The sequence below is a fragment of the Carcharodon carcharias genome, chromosome 32 (genome assembly GCF_017639515.1).
Source record: "Carcharodon carcharias isolate sCarCar2 chromosome 32, sCarCar2.pri, whole genome shotgun sequence".
Classification (NCBI taxonomy): domain Eukaryota; kingdom Metazoa; phylum Chordata; class Chondrichthyes; order Lamniformes; family Lamnidae; genus Carcharodon; species Carcharodon carcharias.
This window is the reverse complement of record NC_054498.1, coordinates 8,609,178-8,631,541: the sequence shown is the minus strand read 5'-3', so window position 1 is coordinate 8,631,541 and position 22,364 is coordinate 8,609,178. Positions and strand designations below refer to the sequence as shown.

The 22,364-nt window shown below is 39.4% G+C and overlaps 1 protein-coding gene across 4 annotated transcripts in view; it reads right to left on the bottom strand.

Moving 5' to 3' along the window:
• The window catches only part of scaper (S-phase cyclin A-associated protein in the ER), a 294,594-nt gene that overhangs the window by 87,758 nt on the left and 184,472 nt on the right, over positions 1-22,364 (bottom strand). For all 4 annotated transcript variants that reach the window (XM_041178256.1, XM_041178255.1, XM_041178258.1 and 1 more), the window contains one exon: positions 18,174-18,289. In XM_041178256.1, the coding sequence (XP_041034190.1) occupies positions 18,174-18,289 (116 nt within the window). The remainder of the gene's footprint in view (positions 1-18,173; positions 18,290-22,364) is intronic.

Below are 22,364 nucleotides of genomic sequence, written 5' to 3'. Positions count from 1 at the left end.
GTGACAAATTTCACCACAGCAGCTGAGACAAGCCAGAACAATCTAAAACAATCAACAACATGCTAAATAAAACAACACACAACGCTCTAAAACAAATGTCAAACTGCCCCTTCTCACAATGTTAACAGAACCTTTAAAAAAAATTCCAGAATCCAGACCCACATTTTTACCAAAAATTACTCAGTTCTTCATTGCACCATATCTTGTGTACCAAGTTTTGTTCAAATTCATCCATTAGCTTTTGAGATATATTGTTTACACACAAAGGCGAAAACATTACCTCTGTCCACCTTCAGTCATGAGGGTAATTATACTCTGAATGGAAATAGGCTTGGTGCTGTGGAAGAGTGGGGAGCAGGTTCACAGATCATTAAAGGCAGCACTTCAGGTTAATAAGGTTGTAAAAGAAAATATAGTAATTCTAGGCTTTATCTCAAGAGGTATAGAATATAAAAGCCAACAGATAATGATGAGGTTATATAAAACCTTAATAAGACCTCAGTCAGAATATTCTTTCTAGTATTGGGTTCCATGCTATAGGAAGGATACTGAAGCTTTGGAGATGGTTCAACATGCATTCAATAGGATGCTGCCTAGTTTGAGGAAATACAAATAGGTAGAAAAACGTGAAAGTTGTGTTTATTTTCCCTAGTAGAACAGTATAGACCAGTAGAACAATGCAGATTACAGAGTGTTATGTTTAAAATAATGAAAATATAGGACCATAGAAAAGTTACAGCACAGGAGGCCATTCGCCCCATCTTGTCCATGCCAGCCCAAGGACACCCAGGCGCCCTTTCTAATCCCACCTTCCTGCACCCGGCCCATAGCCCTGCAGCTTATAGCACTTCAGGTGCAGATCCAGGTACTTTTTAAAACAGTTTAGAGTTTCTGTCTCTACCACCAACTTCGGCAGCGAATTCCAGACACCCACTACCCTCTGCGTAAAAAAGTTCTTCCTCATATCCCCCCTACATCTTCTGCCACTTATCTTGAATCTATGTCCCCTGGTTTTAGAATTCTCCATTAAGGGAAACAATTTTATCCTGTCCGCTCTATCTATTCCCCTCATAATTTTGTACACCTCTTAGCCTTCTTTGTTCTAAGGAGAATAACCCCAACCTATCCAATCTCTCCTCATAGCTACACTTTTCTAACCCTGGCAACATTCTTGTAAACCTCCTCTGCACTCTCTCCAGAGCTGTTACATCCTTCCTGTAATGTGGTGACCAGCACTGCACACAATACTCCAGTTGTGGCCTCACCAGTGTTTTATACAATTCCAACATTATATCCTTACTTTTATATTCTATACCTCTGCCAATGAAGGAGGGCATTACATATGCCTTCTTTACAACCTTGTCCACTTGAACTGCTGCCTTCAAGGACCCGTGTACTTGTACGCCAAGATCTCTCACTTCATGTACCCCTCTTTGTATATTCCCATTAATTGTGTAATCCCTGTAACTGTTTGACCTCAAAAATATATGACCTCACACTTCTATGTTAAAATCCATCTGCCACTTTACCGCCCACTCCACCAACCCATCGATATCGTTTAGAAGATTATGGCTATCCTCTACACTATCCACTACTCAGCCAATCTTTGTGTCATCTGCAAATTTCCCAATCGTGCCCCCTACGTTCACGTCCAAATCATTAATATATAACAGAAACAGCAAGGGTCCCAACACCGAGTTCTGTGGAACACCACTTGAGACAACTTTCCATTTGCAAGGGCATCCATTGACCATTAGCCTTTGTTTCCTGTTACAAAGCCAAACTTTTATCCAGTTTGCCACATTACCCAGAATCCCATGGGCTTTTACTTTCCTGACCAATCTGCCATGTGGGACCTTGTCAAATGCCTTGCTAAAATCCATGTACATAACATCCACTGCACTACCTTCATCAACCCTTCTTGTCACTTCCTCAAAGAATTCAATCAAATTTGTGAGGCAAGATCTTCCTTTAACAAATCCATGCTCACAGTCCCTGACTAGTCCATGCCTTTCCACATGACAGTTAATCCTATCTCTCAGGATTGATTCTACTAATTTGCTCACCACCGATGTAAGACTAACTGGCCTTTAATTGTTTGGCATTTCCTTTGATCCCTTTTTATGGGTCAGACAGATAGAACAAGGCTGTTTCCAGTAGTCACTTGCAGTAAATATCTAGTTCATGGTTCATGTTAATATTTTAAAGGTAATGTTTAGTACTGGGAAAATTGTTGTTGTGAAGGTCGGGTAACTAAAATGATGGGCTTCAGAGTTTGCCAGAATACCTAAAAGAAATGGTAGTTCAGAAGGTTACCCGAGTTTGTTTAATAGAGTCAGAATAGTAGTGGTGGAGTCATAAAACAGCAGATGGGTTTACTCAGCTGGAGATGTGATGTCTACACAGCTTGCGAAGAAGTGCAGTCCAGAGAGATGTGTTTTAGGAGTTAGAGCTAGATTAGATTAAAAGCATTCAGTGAATCTGGAAAGGCTAAGTCATCATGGAGCTGGCTGGAGGATAAGAAGGTTCTCTGGTATTTATTTATCTGTGTGTTTGCTTGGTGGGGGGGGCGGGGGGGTGCTGTTTGGACCTCATGTGGTTTGCTGTTCACAAAGAAGCTCTGGGAACTGTTAGCAGTCCCCAGGCAGTTGGGGCTCAGAGGAGCCCCAGGAGACACTTATAGGTGTGTGCAGTGGGGAGGCTGGAGTTCGGAGAAACCCAGCGGTAGTGCCAGCTTAGTGAAGCTACCGGTCTGTGGAAGAGTTGGAATTGTGTTGGTATTAGAGGCGGGAATGCAGCTTTGTGAATCCCAAGGAATGCAATCTCAACAGAAGAGATTGAACCATCGGGAGGTTAGCAGTCATTGAGGCAGTCCGACTAGGAGTGGCTTTCGAGGGAATTCGGAGGCTTGATCTTCAAAAGTGAGGAGCTGAAATCTCTTGTGAGGGAGACAGAGTTTAACAAGATTTTAAGACTGTCAGTGGTCAGTGACATCTAGGTGGGTTACTGAGAAATCCATTCAATCTGTCTTGGTCGCATCTCCTATTTAACGTGCAATGTAGTGTGTTCGACCACAGTTTGCCTGTTAATTCATTTACCTCATATTACTTCTGAATGTTAAAGCACGATAGATATTGTAAATTGTTTTAGTTTATTGATTTTGTATAGTAAAGTTTATTTTATTTATTTAAAATCATGGAATCTTGTGGCTTTATTCTCCTAGTGGGAAACTGGGATTGAAAACTTGCCTACTTTAAACAAAAGGTTACTGGCCCCTAATTGGATCATAACACACACAGCACAGACGGAGAGTCAAAGTACAACTGTCTGCTTTGTATTGCTCTACACAAAACCCAACACTGCCTTTATTGGAGAGACCAACAAGAGAGCTCATGTAGCAGTCTTTAGACATTATGTGATAAAGTAGCCAGTTAAGGTAGAGGTCAGGAACAGGAATGTCAATTTAATAAAACTATGACAAGTTCCTCAACCCTCAAAGATGGAGCATTTAGAATGATCAGACCTCATGAATACTTTTAGTAACATGCTGGCCGCTTAAGCATGATGAACATGAACTATATTTGATAGCAAAAGGAACTAGAGAACGACCAACTGTGGCTTGCATGCTTGCAGTTAATTACACAATTGCTTACTACTGTCCCATTTGAAGCATATGAACATTAATACAGTCCTAGGTGTGTTTTTTGGTTTAAATCTTATAAACTCAGCATTCAGGTTCACAGATTAACTAAAAGATTTATACAAGGCACAGTCATGTACATCATATTCCCAGGATTGCTGTGAAATATAATCACATGATTTTTAATTGAATTGGAAAGATTTTATGCACAGCAGTATCATGTCAAATTGTACAAGTGCATAGACAAAATACACCCTGATAAAATCAAAATTGAACTACTTATATGGTAGAACATCTCGTTCCTTCTGCCATTGACATCAATAAGCTTTCTGCAGGTCAAAGCCCATTAATGAAATAAAGATCTTGCATTTATATAATGGACCGAACAAGGGTCAAGTCTGGATACAATTGCAAACTGCGATCTTTAACACCACCAAATATTAAGGGGTTCCTCCGCAGCTGCCACCATCACTTAACGGGTTTGTTTCCACATTCCCAGTGTGTCCCCAGTGGCTTTAAACTGGTGAACACTAGTTCTGTCCAGAGGGACTAATTCTGCTATTACTAACCATCGTGTTTTCTGTCTCTCACCAATCAGTGGTAAAGATCACTGGGGAAAAAAAATTGAATAAGCTCCATTCAGGTACTGTTATGGCTTCACAGCCTTAGAAAGTGAGTTCATTGGTAGTTGCCAATGTCTATATATTGGCTCACGTCAATTACAGTTGCTCCAATACTTTAGATAAAGGGGAAAGGTTTGTACAGTTCAAAGGTCTGTTGAACAGATTTGACACCAGCCTGGCCACAGTTGCAAGGTGGAATCAAACAAAGCTCATAGTTGGATGCTGCTCTCGCACTAGAACCAATTACAGGCAAGACGTGGAAACCAACGCTCATTGAGAGCCAAATGAACAAAGAGCAACATCTATCACCCTGCAGTTATGATTTCCTATCAGAGGTATAATGTTAATAGGAAAACTATGACATTCATTGCACACTCAAGTTCAACAATGTGCTAAAATGGTCGTTTTAAATCTTTTATGTCTTGGGAAGCTTTGACAGATATCAATACACTTCCAGGGTTCCCATGCATTTATGTACACACAATGTGTCACTCTCAGAAAAAGTGTAGAATAGCGAATTCTTGAGGCACTGTGCTCACATTGCACAGTATATCCAATCTAGAAATCTAAGGCTTTCGGCTCTTCTGGAGTACCCTTATGAGGTCAAGTTTAAAAATCTGCACTTTGAAATATACTCCAGGAAGATGAAATCTGTATTAAAATACAACTTCTGTAAACATATTTTTCTTTTTGTTTTAAGGTAAACACAATATAACTCAGTGGTTCTCAAACTTATATGGTTGAAGGATCCCTTTTCAAAAAGATCAGTAATCACGGACCCTCCAAATAAATTATAATGCGATATAATACTAAGATGTGAAAGTGTTACATATAATGAGTATTTCACTAATACTTTTATGAAAACAGATACTTGCTTACAGATCACAAACATTCTAATCTTTTTGCCATTCTCTGTGTTTCTTTCTTGCACACTCCCCTCTTAGATGAGGCAGTCAGCCCTCTTCATGCTGCTCATGCGAGAAGCCACACTCCTTCTCGGCTTGCACAAAGTCCGTCTCCGACCGCCACATGCACTTCTATTATTTTGCGGACTCCCTAGAAAGATTCTACAGACCTGAGTTCAACAACCAATGATGTAAATAACATGAATTGAATTGAGCTGTGAAGTTGATTATGTTATGTGGAACAAGATTGACCATTGCAGATATATCCTCCTCAACATTCCTTCCTCAAACAAGACGAACTGGTCACAGAATATCTGGTCATTTATCACTTGGTGATTTGTGGGATTTTGCTGTTTATATAATGGCTGCCAAGCTTGCCTACATAACTGAAGTCACTTCAGTCTAAAAAGGAGTTAACTGTATGATCCATTTTAAGAAGTACTAAGTTGTAACTAAAAATGTTATTTATTGTTTTTCCATGTTTTCTTCTCCCTTGTCTGGTCTAACAGGATACCGATTCCATTGCTGGAATGAATTATACACCCATTATTCATGTAGCTCCAGTAGACCGACCCTTTTCATGAGGATACTGTCTGGAACATGAAGAAAGCCTAACTCTTAGTTATGGTACTGAAATTTATTTCTGGTAACAACACAAATCCAAGTAGCTACAGCAACAAGGGCATGCAATTTTGACTTTTGATAAAAACACTGTGCTACGGCCCATGTTCAAATGGACATCAAATATCACATGACATCAGATGAAGAAGAAAAGGAACGTTCCCTGGTGCCCAGCCAATGTTTTCCCTCAACTAATACTGCCAGTAAAACACGTTAATCAAGGATTCATCTTGCTTGTGGGATGTAGATGGTACAGGGCATTTACTGTTTTGACATAACATCAGTCACTACTTTCCTGAAGTAAATAATAGTAGGAAGCATTCTGAAACATTTTGACAGAATAAGGCACTACATAAATGTACATTTTTTAAAGAATGTCTACACTTTTATTACCTAAGATAGATTCAAATTGGGGCTGATCATTTCTCTTCCTAATTTTTGCTCAAATCACAGTTTAGCAATTCAAGAAAAAGGAAAAAAAGCAAGTCCAGTATTTATATAGGTCTAATACATCCTCAGTACATCCTAAAGTGCCTTTATAGCTAAAGAATACTTCTGTTTTGAAGTGTAGCCATGATTGTAGTGTAGGAAGTCAAAATTATTTATATAGACAGGGACCAATAACATAAACAAGGATAACCAGATAATTATTTGCATCATCAAAAATATTCTGTGATATGCATGATGTAGTTTTTAAACAATCCATTACAAGCAAGTTTGGTAAAGCAAGAGACCAATATCCTGCTACAAAATGCAGAATCTTGCTCTTGGCAGTTGAATGTCAAATGTAGAAGAATTCTTTGCTATAAAGCACGAGACTTACCTAAATCTCTCTTTTGTGCCTCCTAGTGGCCAACTCTAGATCTAAGAAATGAGCTAGTGGCTGGTATTTGTTACTGTGGTTTCTGGAGAAGACTCATCAACAACTGCAAAAATCATCAGCCTATCTTTTCAATCAAGGGAAAGCTCTGGCGCAAAGACCTAAATTAGTATTAACGGGAGCATGAAATTTCACTAAAAATTTGTCCACTCTTTAGCCGAAAGTGTTACACAATTAAGGCTACTGCATTAGTTCTATTACTTGGTACATAGCTCCTTATGCATTAAATGTCATTAATTCAAATGTTATAGTTAACTCAAATGTTGCATGGCCATCAAAAATCCATTCCTGTGTTTGCTTTCTTGTTAACATTGGTGGGCCACCAATATAATACAAATTAACAAGTACACTGTAAATCTTTTCGTAACAAGGACTTATCCTTTTAAGATGCAGGCTCAGGATTATTCTTCTGAGCTAATCCATGCTTCTGCAATGCAGATGAGAGACATGGATAATAAACCGTGTAATCTCCTTGTCCGGTTTGCACGGCTTAACCTCAGTGGCTGCAGACAGAATCCCAAGGTGACAGCAATGAATACATGGTCTGCAACCGGTTAATAAGTATGACTATTAATTCCATCCCTCAATGGAAGAGGCAATTATCTGATGATGGGCCTTCACTTAGCAACTGCCACACATCCCTTATGTCTGTAAAAAATTCCCAGGTTCCTGGAATGTGCTAAGACCTTAGCGCAGGGTCACATCGTTGTCAATACTAACAAGATAACAAGTTGGAAGAGAAACAATCTACATTAAGGCCTGTAATACGCTCAAGTGGCATAATGTACGGTAGGTGGAAGTCACAAAATAGTTGTACAATTTTCATATAGTCTGCACAAGTGGCAACACCACCAGAATCCTTTAAAAGAATTTCTGTTGTGATGAATTGACATGCTTTCATATGTTTTGTTTTCCATGTTTATATTTTTGAATACTTTAGATTTAAGCATACCATGCTGAAAGATAGCAAAGGTCCTGGGTGGAAGGAATTAGTGGGAAGGAGAGTGTCATGGATTTGAACTAAAATATGTACAGGTTTGATGTGAAACTCCTAGATTATCATCCACATTTCCATTGATTGCGATTATTGGGTGAGAATTATTTGCAAACTTTGTCATCAATATATTCTGCCTATTAAGAGTATCTTAGTAACCCTATGGATATGAATTAGTATGTGTAGTGTTCATTTTTCAGGCAAAAATTGGGCACGAAGCTAACTAATGTAGTGGGACCGCTCACACCCAATCTGCAAGATGTTCAACTAAATGCTAAATTCTTCAGGTCTGTTATTTTGCCCTAGGCCACTGCCTAAAATAGCTGTTAGGCTCTGTGTCACCTCTTGAAACATGAACTTTTAAAAATTTTTCAGAATTTGGTTAAAGCTATGAAAATTAAAGAGCACAGAGGGCAAATTGAGAAGCCGAAAGCCCGTTGAGATTAAGCCACAAGACTGAAGACAGCTGTCCAGCAAGACCTTGAGGCACTGTGGGAAAATTGGAAAACTGCTTTTGCATCAGTAAGAGGGGAGAGGATGGAAAGTTTGGATTGCCAGCACCAGTGTATAAAGAAGGACTGTTTATGAAGAGAAAAGGCTGCATTCGGTGGGGAAAGAATTCACCATCCTGCAAGAATGATGACTTTCGAAGCTAACCCTCAGAGAAAAGACATGTTCAACTCTGTGTTTTACATGCCATACATAGCATCCTTTTAAATTTGCATTATTGTTAACTGTTTATTGAATCATTAGTAGAAGTAATAAAGCCAATACTTTGTCTTAGGATTGTGGCTGATCTTCCCTCTGCGTTTGAACCTAAAATCTGTAGGCATGAGAATGAGATGCTCCAAACTGAGTAAAATCCTACACTACAAAATTTGTTTCTGATGAGCTGTGCAGGTGCTAGGCTCCTGTGACTGCTAATTTTAAGGATTTAAAAACCCTAATGCGGAACCAGGGGGACAAGTGTGCTCTCCCAACTCCACATTCATTACAGTCACCTCCAGCATGGCCTGCTCTAATCCTCCACAACTCTGGAACTTATCACTTGGCTGCTACTGGCAGGGTATGTGGCCCAACATTTTCGATCCATGTATGAGCTGCCTGTAAATGGGCTCAGATGAAATCTACTCAGTTATACTTGGGTTAGATACACAGGATTATACTTGGTAAAGGAAAGAATTTCAGTCATAAAATATAATTCATAATGGCACTTTACAAATGTGAAAATTGGATGTTGATGAAGCAGTGAGCAGGTTTTATGGAGCTTCTGCAGCTTCATTTATGTCATATGCTTAATAAAATATTGATGCTTCTTCTAACAATGCACAGCTCCATCTATTAGTAGCACAGTAGTTTGTTTCAGTTCTGTTAACTACATGTAGTATTATAAGAGAACTCCAAGAGATGCTTGCAAGATTTGGGATACAAGACACCCTAGTAACAGATAACAGTCTGCATCTTCAGAATTTGCAGTGTTTCCCAAGACATGGGGATTGAGATACGTGATGTCATCACCTCACTCCGGCAGTCATCACCTCACTCTGGTGCTCCAATGGCAAAGCCAAGAAGGCGGGCAATGCCATTAAAGGACACTTCAGTAAATGCAAGGAGACCAGTTAATCACGGTTTCTAGTTCGATTAGATTGGTGCAACATGCTGAGTGAAGTTGTAGGTACAAGTACTGCACAGGCGCTTATTGGTAATTGCTGCGAGGCACTATTTCAGATAGTGGGAACTATCCTCCAGCCCCAACTGAGGAAAATACTCGTGTGCTTGTTCAAATGAAACAAATTCCACAGTATCCCTGACAGGAAGGCAAAGCCACTGCAAAAAAAAACACACCCTGGCAATACAATGCGGATGGAATCCCCTATGCAGAGAATTTGGAGCACTGGAAGGTGCACAAATGTGGCAGGAATTAGTAGTTTTGATGTGCAAGTTGAAGACTCCCCATACTGTAGTATGGTACACTGTCAGTACATTTATACTGATGTGGCACCTGTAAGAAACACTCCTGAGATTGAGAACTTGGATGAAACGCAGGTACCCAATCATCCTCGGAAATGTCAACAGCAATTAACAACGACAAGGCTCGAGACTCTTGGTAGTGAGACACCAATCGCAGGATCTGGAAAACAGCATCAAGCTCCATCTTGATTGAAGGCCATTTTGTTTTTTTTAAAGTACCTGCTTGTGATTGTGTGCTTCCTTTAAGTTAAATTTTATAATTCCTCTATGTGTTTTTTTGAACTCTGAATTAGTTCTTATTAGTATATCTTTTTTTCTTTTGAAGAGAAAGATGTGACTCGAGTGCACATTTGCTTGGTATCTGAATCATCATCGTCATGTGATTCATCATGTAGTTCTTCTGTTCTCTCTCCCTTCTGTGTGTGTGTGGTCCAGTGAAGCAGCAGACTCATGGAGCTCCTGTAAGTTCACTTATATATAGGCTTAATAAAACATTTATCTGCTTTCTAACAACATACAGCTTTGCCAAGTAGTTAAGGAGGTATCGACACACAATACCCTTTACTCAGAAGTTCTTCTCACTGAGCGAGTCTTGTCACCTTTGAATAGGTAGATCTATTCTCAAAAAAGTTTAACTTTAAGAGGAGCAAAAAATTAAATGGTATGAATCAGGTTCACAATTTAATCTTGTGGTTTAATGAAAAATAAACCACCCACCATCAGCCAGATCTTATGAATCACTGATTCAAGTCTTCAGCCTGTGCGTTACTTGGCATGATATTAGTTTTGGTAAACTACAAAACCTTTGCTATGCAGTCAATACTTATGGTGCTCTTACCCTCTTCCTTATAGTTAGCATAGTAAAATGGCCCAAAGCACTTAGCCACGGCGTTAGAACATAAGAAATAAGAGGAGTTGGCCATTCGGCAAAATAATTTAGTACCGAGCGCACAAAGATATTATTACAAGCGGCCAAAAAACTTGATCAAAGTAGTAAGTTTTAAGGAGTGTCTTATAGAAAATTGGAAAGGTATAGGGAGGGAGTTCCAGATCTTAGGTCCTAGGCAGCTAAAGGCATGGCCGCCAACACTGGAATGATGAAAACCGGGGATACACAAGATGTCTGAATTGGAAGAGCACAGAGATCTTGAAGGATAATAGGGCTGAAGGAAGTTACAGAGATCAGGAAGAAGGGCGAGATCATGGAGAATTAAACATTGCACAAGTGGTTTAAATTCGTTTTCGCAGTTCCAGGGCCAATGGCTCTAGATAAATGGCCGTTGTAAAGTTGGAATGACCCTCCAAAGTAAATGTGCTGAATATGTGAAGGTTTTGGCTGGGGTACTCGATTTAAAATAAAATCTTCCCAGCTGCTGGTCTTAGTGAATCCTGCAACTTCATCAGCTGTGTGAAACCTGTGCAGGAGGAGCCAGCTGCACTAACACGGCATGAAGCCAATATAAAAGCCACTACTGAAGCAATATTTCAGGAATTAAGAAGCACACCACTTAGGTTGATTAATACAGTTGCTTTGAAACATTTAGTGGAGTGGGAAAAAGCAAACTCCAGAAGTACTTCCCCATCTATTAGAATTAAGAGCCATAGGGGAGGTTTTCAGCAGCTGCAACAAAAGACTGTGGGGTCCAGGGCAGGTTAAGAGAAGTGCGCTAAATGTTATTTACAATTCCCTGTTGCTAGCAATGCAACAAAAACAGGTACTTCATCCCATTTTATGCCAGTCAACATTTCAAGAAAGAGATTAAAACAGCTGAGGAAGTTATACCACATGTGCCTTCTCAAGCTGCTACTGCTTCCTGGGGACAGGAAAGGAGAAGTTCTGTGAGACTCACCTTCATTTTAAGAATGGCAAAAGGGCCATTTTCTCATGCAGTTATCTTTTTTGCTAAGATCAACAACCTACAATCATGACTGTTTACTAGTGTACTGACTATCCCTAATGGGGGTTCAATTAGCTTTGTTGGCTAGGTGTGGTGCAGATTGACACCAATGCCACAAATTCAATCCCTGTGCCAGCTGTGGTAGTTTGGAAACCTGCCTCCTTGCCTTTCCCCATGCTTGAGCTATCTAAGCACTTGTCTCTCTCTCTGAGAGTGATACCTATTGTCCCTTGTGGACTACGGCCAATTACCTCTGATACCTGCAGGGCATTAAGAGCGACGCATGAGTAAAGGTGGCCTACTTGTCTCTGACAATATTGAAATAAATCGCAAGCAGAAACCCAAGTATAAACCAACAAAATGGGAACCCACTAACAGGTTAGAGATCGTCTAATATGCACATTGTAGTTCTTTCATTCGTACTCTAATTAGATTTAATTGGATACCTCAGTGTGAAGAAAATAAAGAATTTATATGTCTTTATTTTTACATAATGGAACAGAAATGAAAGAGGGAAATACCCTTTAAGAAATATTCCAGCACCAAGCAAGAACATAGGTGAGAAAGTAGCAGCTTTAAAGAATCAAACCGATCAGTCTGCACTTTCTCACTGTACGAATGACCAGTCAAAGTCTGCTAATTGCAACATGTAAGAACAGTTCTGATCCCCTGTTGAAGAATAAAGCTCCTGGAAACATGGAGCCCTGCCAGCATGCTGAACTATTCCTTTTTGGTTGGTAGCTGAGTGGACCAAAGCTTAAGAGAATACTTTCCCTCTTGCTTTGTTAATAAACTGAGCTGAAATTAAATTATTTTGAGACTTCTACCATATATATTCCTCATCCGCACTTATATACTCCACCACCTTTCTAATGCTGAAGATGGAAAAAGTAGTGTTTTGCCAGATGAGGGTTTGATCTAGGAAACCGAAACCAGTCAGAAATATTTCAAGTGGACCAAGTTCATGGGCTGGGACTAACTATTTGTAATTCTTATAGACCCCCCAGATCAGAGCCAGAACATGATGATTTACTGTTGCAACCTTTGGAAACAGGTTTCCAACTCTTTTATCTTAATTTCATTGTTGATGACACATCATTAAATGTTCTGTATTTTTTAAAAAACAGGCATCATTCAATTGTAAATTATACCAATTCTTAGGGTCAATGATACACTCCTGTATACAGGGACGAGAGAGAGAGAGCTTATCTTCTACTGGCTGTGGGAGGTCTGGTGTTCTGGCAGATAGTCCATGCTCCCTCTCCAGAGAGGCCCGAACACAAACCATTGTAGAAGAGAGGCAGGCAGTGCAGCCAAACAATCACCTTGACTGCAGGCTGCCTGGGGTCATGGGCAGTCACCTTGGCCAGGCCCAAGAGCAGTCCTACAAGGTCCTCCGATCTGAATGCTCCTCTCAGCACTGGGTGAGCAAACTTCAGGTGTGTGAATACAGCCAAAAATTAGGAGCAGCTGCTTTAAATAATGGTAGAATGGCTACAACCTCTCTCACTCCAGTGAAACACAGATGCATTCAGGCCACAGAAATTACAGGCAGCCTAGGAGTCTGTGAAACTATTTAAAAACCTATTGCACAAGACTACTTTGTGCAACACTCTCCATGCCATATCACTAAACAGATATAGATTTGCAGAGGCTTTTAATATAAAATGCCACCAGTTTTGATGGGTGATTTTAATTTTCCCTGGATTCAGTGGCACAATGGTTTCCCTTCCATAGTGATTGGAAGCGCAGCTGAAAAAATTATGAAAATATCCAAAACTGTTTCCTGATGCAACATGTTAAAGAAGCTTATTTCTTTTATCTCACCAGAAACACTTCCAAACTTTAAAGTAGTTTTAAACAGTAAATGCAATAAGAGTGTAAATAAGTATCCATTCGATAGATTATTGTCTTGTATGGATGAAGCACAGACCGACTGGGAAAATCTTATCATCCTGACATATTTTAGTTAAGGACATAAATGAGGTTCACATGACTAAGCAAGAAGCCTACTCAATCTGCAAACAGTTGCTCATTTACACTACTGCTTTTAAAATTAAACACAAAGTGTTACCTTGACACCGCAAAAGTAAGCCAGCCACTGGGTGAGATGGAACCTGAACAGGGAATAAAGAAGGAAAAGCAGCAGCATTGTGACCTCTTCCACTTAGAAGGGTAAGGGCAGCAAATGCACGGGAACACCACCACCTGCAAGTTCCCCTCCAAGCCACACACCATCATGACTTGGAAATATATCGCTGTTCCTCCACTGCCGCTAGGTCAAAATCCTGAAACTCCCTTCCTAACAGCACTGTGGGTGTACCTACACCACCTGGACTGCAACAGTTCAAGGCAGCAGCTCACCACTACCTTCTCAAGGACATTTCGGAATGGACAATAAATGCTGGCCTAGCCGGTGAAGGGCACATACCATGAGTGAATAAAAAAACTTTAGTGTTGCTGAAAAAAAGACATGCTATCAAAGCTTTTCATCTAGCACTCATCACGGCAGCTCACCAGATAACCCAACAGAAAAGGGAACAATTTATACTGCACGAGAAAATTTTGACATAGATGTCCACTGTAGGGCCGATGGTCTTTCAGCTGCTTTCTGGAGTCAAGGTGTCAAATGATACTGGGTATGGTCAAGAAGCTGCTAGCATGGGCATAAGTGAGAGAGAAAAGCTTGTGACAGGTAGGTTTAGGGTTGGCTTGGCTGTTGCTCAAAGTCTGAAATTCCACATATGTCTTACTAGTTTAGTGAAATATTTAATTTACATTATGAATGCAATTATTTCAAAGAATCAAATAAGGATCTGACATGCTTATCTAAGCCAAGCAGAATTTCTCACTCATTTTCTACCAATGCTTTGTGTGTTGGTAGACAAAGCAAATAAGTCTCCAGTTATTAGCAGCTCTGATCATATTCAATCTCATGGCATAGACTTCGAATTTGATTTCATTAGAGCAATGAAGAAAATAACAGTCAATCAGGACTCATCTTAATATTCTTTTAATCCTTAAGCAGCCAACTTAACTCAGATACATGCTGAAAAGCTAATTAATTCAATTGTAATTGTGCAACATTTCTGTTAAATGACTAAATAGTAATTGAGAAGAACCTCAATTAATCAACAAAACCTTACATGATTTGTGTAATTTTGATATAGAGATCTGTTAACCAAATGTTGGGGCAAAAACAGTTATATGGGGCTAGATTATGGGCCACGATTTTACTGAATGGCGAAATAAGCTTGAGGGGCTAAATGCCTACTCCTGCTCCTAAATGCTGATATTCAAACTTTTTGTTTCACCATAAACATGGAAATGATTTTGGAACAATGTGCTCAAAAGCACCCATCACAAATCTCTTGAAAGGTAGTGCAGCTTCGGAATGAACTTGCCATCCAGAATAATGATGAAATAACTGATGTAAAAGGGAATTATTTCTGCTGTTCCATTGGGTATTCTCGTTCACTGATGGAGCTGCACTCCACTGAACATTGCACACTCAAAGCTGAAATCTCAGTTTCTAACTTTCATTCTAATAGAATGAAGTGACCTTCAGTTTACATACCAAGAAATGATCCGCTGTACACACATAAGCCAAAGCAAATCCGCGCACTCTCAACACATAGTCTGTTTATTGGAGTAGTTGCCAAAGTACCTATGGAGAGCGGACAGCAAAGTGAATCATGGAATTCCCTTAACAAAATACAATGCACAGCCCTGAGCAGGTACAGGGCTTGTTGGCAAATTGGGATTCTCTAACTGTTGTAGACTAACTTAACAGAAATATTGGGCATTACATTTGAACTAATATGAGCTTTCCCACATTCATTGTGATTCAGTAGCCTATTAGCTACAAAGGAAGCATTAAAGGGTTATGGCAGATGGGTCATGATATGTTATTTTATTACTCCAAACAAAAATCACATTCCCAGGAATCTATTTTTTCATAACTATAAGAATTTATTACCGATCATAAAATGCGATAGAAAAAAAAAAGCATTTCATTTGTCTTTTGAGAAATGAGGAAAACAGTGGCAAGATTTAAAACATTTAAAAGATATTTATAATTTAGCGTGGAGTACTGAAAGGGTTAAGAGCTTGATGGTTCTTTTCTGCAAAATCGTAGCAAAATAACCAGTTTTGCCCATTTGCCTTCTAAGCAACTGCAGAAATTTTAATGGCAGGAGAAGCTATTCGCTCAATCTTTCACCAATGGAACACAACAAGCCTTTTGAAGTTCAGTGTTACGATACATAAAGGAATCCATGTCAGGAATCCAACTTTAGAAATGCTTTGTACCTACTAATTATATAAAATAAACCAATTTGTGTCAGTGAAGCTAAAATTTTCGCTATGTTAAAGCCTAATACCAAACTGCAACTGGAGTGGCAGAACTCCATGGCTGATTAATACCTCTCTCTGCCACACACACATACATTTTGCCATTCTGCATTGCCTGAACAATGTTCCTAGGGTCTGAAGTCTTCTCAGAATGGAAGCTAGACAACAAGGATTTTGCTTTATTAGTTTGTATGATTGAAAACAAATGATTTAAAAAATGCATAGTTTGTGCAGAAATATAAATATCTGTTGGGAAATAAGAATTTTAAAGTTGAAACCTGAAAAGGCTTGCTATTAAGATAAAATAAAAGGGAACACACTAAATGCTGGAAGTGTAAAATAAATATGGAAAATGCTGGAAACGCACAGCAACTTTGTTAGGATGTCAAAAGCGAAAGAGATGGTGACCAAATCTAACTTATCTTTTCTCCTTTCAGATGCTGATGAGCCTACTGCACGATTGGTCCAATGAAAACATATACATTGCGACCTGGAAAAGCTGTTCAGTCAATGAAGCTGATTTCTGTGGAATTCTAATTCTCCCAGCCTGGCTGTGTTTTAAACATGTCTACAATTTGCATCTCAATTCCAGGCATTGACCACCCATTGTCTGAAGAGGTTCTTTCCGATATCCCCCTAAGATGTACTCCTCACCAGTTTTATTTACAAACATACACATTGCTTGGGTGAAGAAGCATAAACCCTGATTATTTTACTTGGTCGAGAAGCAGGCCTGGCTGAACAAACAACTGTATGAGCATGCTGGGACGATTTTCCGACTGATTTCCCCCTTACAACCGTTGGGAATTTACTCCACTACTCAACCAAGATCACAAATTCATTGAAGAATGGCCGATAGCTGCCTGAATCCATTCACACAGATAGTTTACCATACCATTGTGTTGCACTAACTTGAATCTCTTATTTTCAATTATTTTTGAATTTCACATGAAGATCTTATTTCTGTGTAAAATGACACTGTAGCTCAAACAGCAACTACAACATGCATTGATATGTCTTTAACACAGCAAAGCCTCCCAAAGTACTTCACAGGGGCATTATCAAATAAAATTTTATATGAATCCACATAAATAGGCATTGGGACAGGTAGTCAAAGAAATAGGGCTTAAAAATAACATAAAGGAGCAGAGGTAGAGATGGAGGGAGGGAATTTCAGAGCTTAGGACCGTGACGGTTGAAGGCACGGCTGCCAATGATGGAGAGCAGGAAATCGTGATGCAGACGAAACAGAATTGGAGGCAAACAGAGTACTCAGATGCAGAACTACAAGTTACAGAAATAGGGATGGTGAAGCCATGGAGAGATCTGAACATAAAGAAAACAATGGCAACTGTAATTAACTCAATAATAAAGCTTGTGTGGTTGGGGTGGGATAGCGAGGTAGCACAGAAAGATGTACATTAGTTGGGACTGATGCAATTCAACTTATTTGAAGGTAAGTTATTTAACCTCAATCTTACACTGGCACAGGATGCTAGTGCTCCTATGTGTTGTGTTGCAGATCTGTAAGCTTGCAACAACCATTGTTCACATGCCAAGTTCCTAATGACTGTGGCACAAAGTCAATGGAAGGTGCTAAGTGGTACTTATGAATTTCCTGTAGATACATGAAGCAAAAAAGATATTTAGCCTATTTCATGCACCTAGCAATCAGATCAAGGGAGCTGGGAACGGGAAGCTAATTAAACAACGATGTATAGGACAAGAGCAGTAATATATAGGACAGGAAAATCTAAAAATTTCACTTGTTCCTTAAGAGATTAAGCAGCACAGAAATTTCATTTTCAGGGCTGATTACAAGGCTGGCCTAGACCACAGATCTGAAAGTTTCTTCTTCCTGATGTTCATCTAAAAAGGAGCAAAAGGAAGAGTTTGCATTTATGTAGTGTTTTCTCAAGTCCGACCAATATTTCAGAAATGTTTCTCATCCAATACATTACGCTTTCAATGAAGACGCCGTTATTCAGGCAAATTTAGCAGCCAATTTGCACACAGCAAGTCCCACAAAGAACAAATGGGGTGATTAACTATTTAATCTGTTTTGGGTGGTGTTGATTGAGGAACATCGGTCAGGAAAATAAAATAACTCCCTGCTCTTCTGTGGATAGCATGATGGGATATGTTTGTGTCTATGTCCAGTTCCAGTCTTCATTTAACAATTCATGCAGATGCCCCATCTGCCTGTTCCGTCCTACCCATAAGAAAGTAAACAATGTAGAACTACACATTCTTACAAGCAAGCAAATTGTTTAGAAGAAAATACTAACTTGAGTGGAATCCGAGGAGTAATGTTAGGGCTGGAAACAGTATTCACAACATGAAGGATCTGCTCAAGGGCTGTTAGACCTCCGCCAACCTGGAATCCAATTTGATCTGCATTATTCTGCAAGAAAGGAGAACGGAAATTAGTCAGAAACTCCAAACAGTCATGTACCCAGTTCCAATTGCAGACAATGTGTTTTCTCTTTCTAATGTATTTTATTTGACAATGGTCTAGAGGAGCACTGAGAACCCTGCTGGAATAAGAAACGAGTTGAGCTATTCAAAATGGAGAATAAGACCCCTGACTAACAATGCTGAATTTGCTGATCCTTTGTGTTAGAAAACAGCACAATTTATCATTTGGAATTCATAGTCCTTTTGACTTGATTTCTGTTGGCATGCAAAACATGTTTGGTGAACCCAAACGTTTGTGCATTAAACGTGGTTATGAAGTCACCTGTTGCTTAAAGCATAGTGGATTATGTTCATCCAATGACCTGGAAACAGATCTAGCACAGATTTTCCTGTCTGTCGGCGGTAAAAATGAAATAGTTTTGGGGCTAGTCTCAACTTGGTACCACGTGTCACAAATCCAAAGCAGCTACATGTCTATCACTGTGATTATTGGTACTAGTTTAAAGGAGAGACTCAGGGAGGAAGAAAATTAAAATAATGTATCAGAGCAACAAGTATGGTAAATAATATATATGGTTAGGCCGATATGTGACATTTCCCCTTACAGCTAATTAGTGCGACACAGTTGACTGAGTCTCTTGTTTTGTGTTTATCGTTGAAATATATTCTACTCAACATCTCTGTTCTTTATGAATCCAGAAATAGGAATAATCTGTCTTTGAGGAGAGACAGTATGACTAAGTAACAGGAACAGTGCCTCAGCCTCAGAACAACACCACATTCTTTTTGGCATTTGGCTTAATTTTTTACAAGGTGAAAAGTGTTATATCCTTTGTTTATTTATTGTTCTTTGTATAACACTCTTGGTTATAATTGTTGGGGCTGTAGTGTGAGGGGAAAAAAACACTTAGGTGTTACCAATTACAAAGAAAGCTCAATGTTCAGAGATATTTGGTTTTTAAAGCTGGTGATAATTTATTATTACTATAATCCAGGATTCATCAGATAAATTACTTTGATGCTGCATATAGTGTGCACAGTGTGTAAGCATCCTACTGAAGCATGAGACATATGGTACATTTAGAACAGTGCAAATGGCATCTTTGGATCCTGGTATCCAATCATAAATGGTCTAAGTAAAGACAGCATTTGGTATAGCACTAGTCACACAGGTCCAAGATCCCAGGTTCCTGATCTGAATTCCTGGTCAGTGAAGAGTTAGCAGATGTCAGCTCTGGTAGTAATTGGGGCACTACGATTGACATTAATGGAGGGAGGAAAAATGGAAAAAGCAATTCAGTCAGGGCTCACACTCCTGATTGCTATCCAGAAACCCTAGAGAATGGAAGTCAAGCAAGGACAAGGTCTCAATACCTATAATGCCTGTGATGGACTAATAGCGAGACCAACTCATTTTAGTGAGGGCTGCTGACACCGTGAAATTGCACCCAAAGAGGAGACAAAAGAATAAACACTGTAAAACTAACTAAGGTTAATTATATACTAGTATCCTACCCCTTATTTTTTTTCTATATACTTTCTAACCAAACAAAACATTTTCAAAAATAAGATACAATTGAAACGTATTTGCATTGCTGGTGCTCATTACCAACAACCATTCATACCAATACCAATTTGGAATTAAAATGGATGAGATATTTCACTTCCACATGTTATACATATTAAAGGAGGAGGACACTCTAAAGACTCAATTGTGCTGCTAGCACTTTTATAGCTCATTCATAAAATAGACCTAAAGTGGCCCTTGCAGACCAGACTATCATTCTCAAACAAGCTAGCTCCACAAGGCAACAATAGCAGGCCTAGTTCTGTCCAGCCAGCTGCACTTCTGGGTGCTCTTGGCCTCTTGGGATGGCTGATCACCAGCTGCCACACACAGGCAGACAAAGTGTGCACAGCCTTATGATAGAAGTGAGGCAAGGCAGGAGCATCAAACCTAGAAATACACAGAGATTAAGACACTGAAATAGACCATTCGTCCCAACTAATGCACATCCTCCTCCCCACACAAGTAAATAATTCCAATCATATTTTTGCACCCTGTTCTCACATCCCTTCAACCTTTATTCTCTCATTCACCCATCCAATTTAATCTTGAGTCTCTGATATTCTTTCGGCCTCAACTGCTAACCCCGGAATGAAATCCCACAGCCTCACAGTTCTGAGCGAAACATTTTTTCTTGCCTACTGTTCTAAATCTCTTGCATTTAATCCTGTATCTGTAGCTGCTCATTTTTTGGCCCCTCAAAAACTGGGAACAGATTAAGATGCTTTTATGTTATAAAAAGGCAGCTGATGACACTCGTTCAGTTCTCCCAAGGGCTAATTTATCTTGGCCCAGAGGCAGCAGCGATCCAGTTTATGGTGGGAATTGCCAAGGGAATCATTGCCTCAACTTCCGGATACAGCTTGGATGGAGGTTGGCAGAAAATGGGAGCAGCAAGAATGAATAAGTGTCAGTGAGTTGCTGCTATAGTACATCTCCCCTTGAATAGTAATGGTAAAATGCCTGCATACGGAGGCATCACCAATCCTATTTTTACATTGGACAGTTGGCTTTTTGGGTAGCTCGATGGGAAATTACACAACCAGTCCATGCCGGAATTCGTAAATATAAAATGTTTAAACATGAAATATGTTTTAAGTTTGACACTAAACATCTAATTTTTAAAACATTTACATTTTCTCCCTTTTACCTTTAGCTTTACATTGTGGGTGCCTTTGTGGTTAAGGTTACTTGGCTTTTCAATGAACTTTCACCAACAAAGTAAATAAACTCAATGCTGCTTCCTGATTCCTGCTCCTATACATCCCCAATTTTAACTGTCCCATCAATGGCAGCTATGCCTTTAGTTGCTGGGGCTGTAAGCTCTGGAATTCTTTGCGTAAATCTCTCTGTCTTTACCTCTCTTTCCTCCTTTAAGACATTCCTTAAAACCTGCCTATTTGAACAAGTCATCTGCTCTAATGTCTCCTCCTCAGGGTGGTCAAATTTTGATAGATAACACTCCTGTAAAGTGCCTTGAGACATTTTACTATGTTAAAGGCATTATATAAATACGAGTTGTTCTTGTTTCACTCAGCAGCAAAGCTAGATGTTGAACTCTAAAGAGAACAATTCACACGGAACAAAAATCATATCAGGTGAAAAAGATACACAGCTAATTAAATTAAAATAAATGAACTGAGCCAAACTGACACTCACTAAAATTGAAAAATCAGTTGTACACAGTGACAGGCAGGAGGGAAAAGATTTAAAGATTGCAATTCCTTCTGCAGACTCAGACGACTATTTAAACTGCTCAAGTACAGTTCTTTTTTGCATGTTTACAGCATTTTCTTTGTAACCCAGCCAGTAAGGGGTGCATGAGCAGCGACTGGAACTCCTCCTTGTGTCGAAGAATCTGGGTCTCTATGCACTGCCACTTAAATAATTGGATAGATGAAGTTGGGGCGCAACATATGAGGAGCTGCAGCCACAAGCGTGCATCCTATGGTATATCCACGGTACACAGAATTGGAACTTGTTCAATGATTGGAACGAGATTAATTGAGTGAAACTGAAACTTGAAAACATGGCAGGAGAGCAACCATCATAGAGGCTCCTTAAAAATATTCTGTAAGTTAAAACAGATGGAACACTTTTGTTATTCGAGCAGAGCTGCCATTTTCATTTTGGTTTTCGCAGGTGGGCTCATTCCTGATGCTCAACTGCAGTCCAAATTTATTTTTATGTCAGTCTCTTTATTGTGTTTGGCATCATATGTAACTCCAAGAGACAGCAGAACCCATTGGAGGCTGGCCGAATCAAGAATGGTTATCCTATCTAGAATCAGCTTTCATCTAGAAAAAGGTTAGTATATCATGTTTAAAGAGTTCAACAACAAATAAAAGTAGACATTAGAGGAATGCAATTAAATCCATGCAATTGCTGAATCTTAAAAAGACTAATTTAATATTTGAAATATGTAACTTCAGAGACTCAAATTATACACTGGAATGCACTGCCTCAAAGACTAGTAAAAGTACATTCAATAATG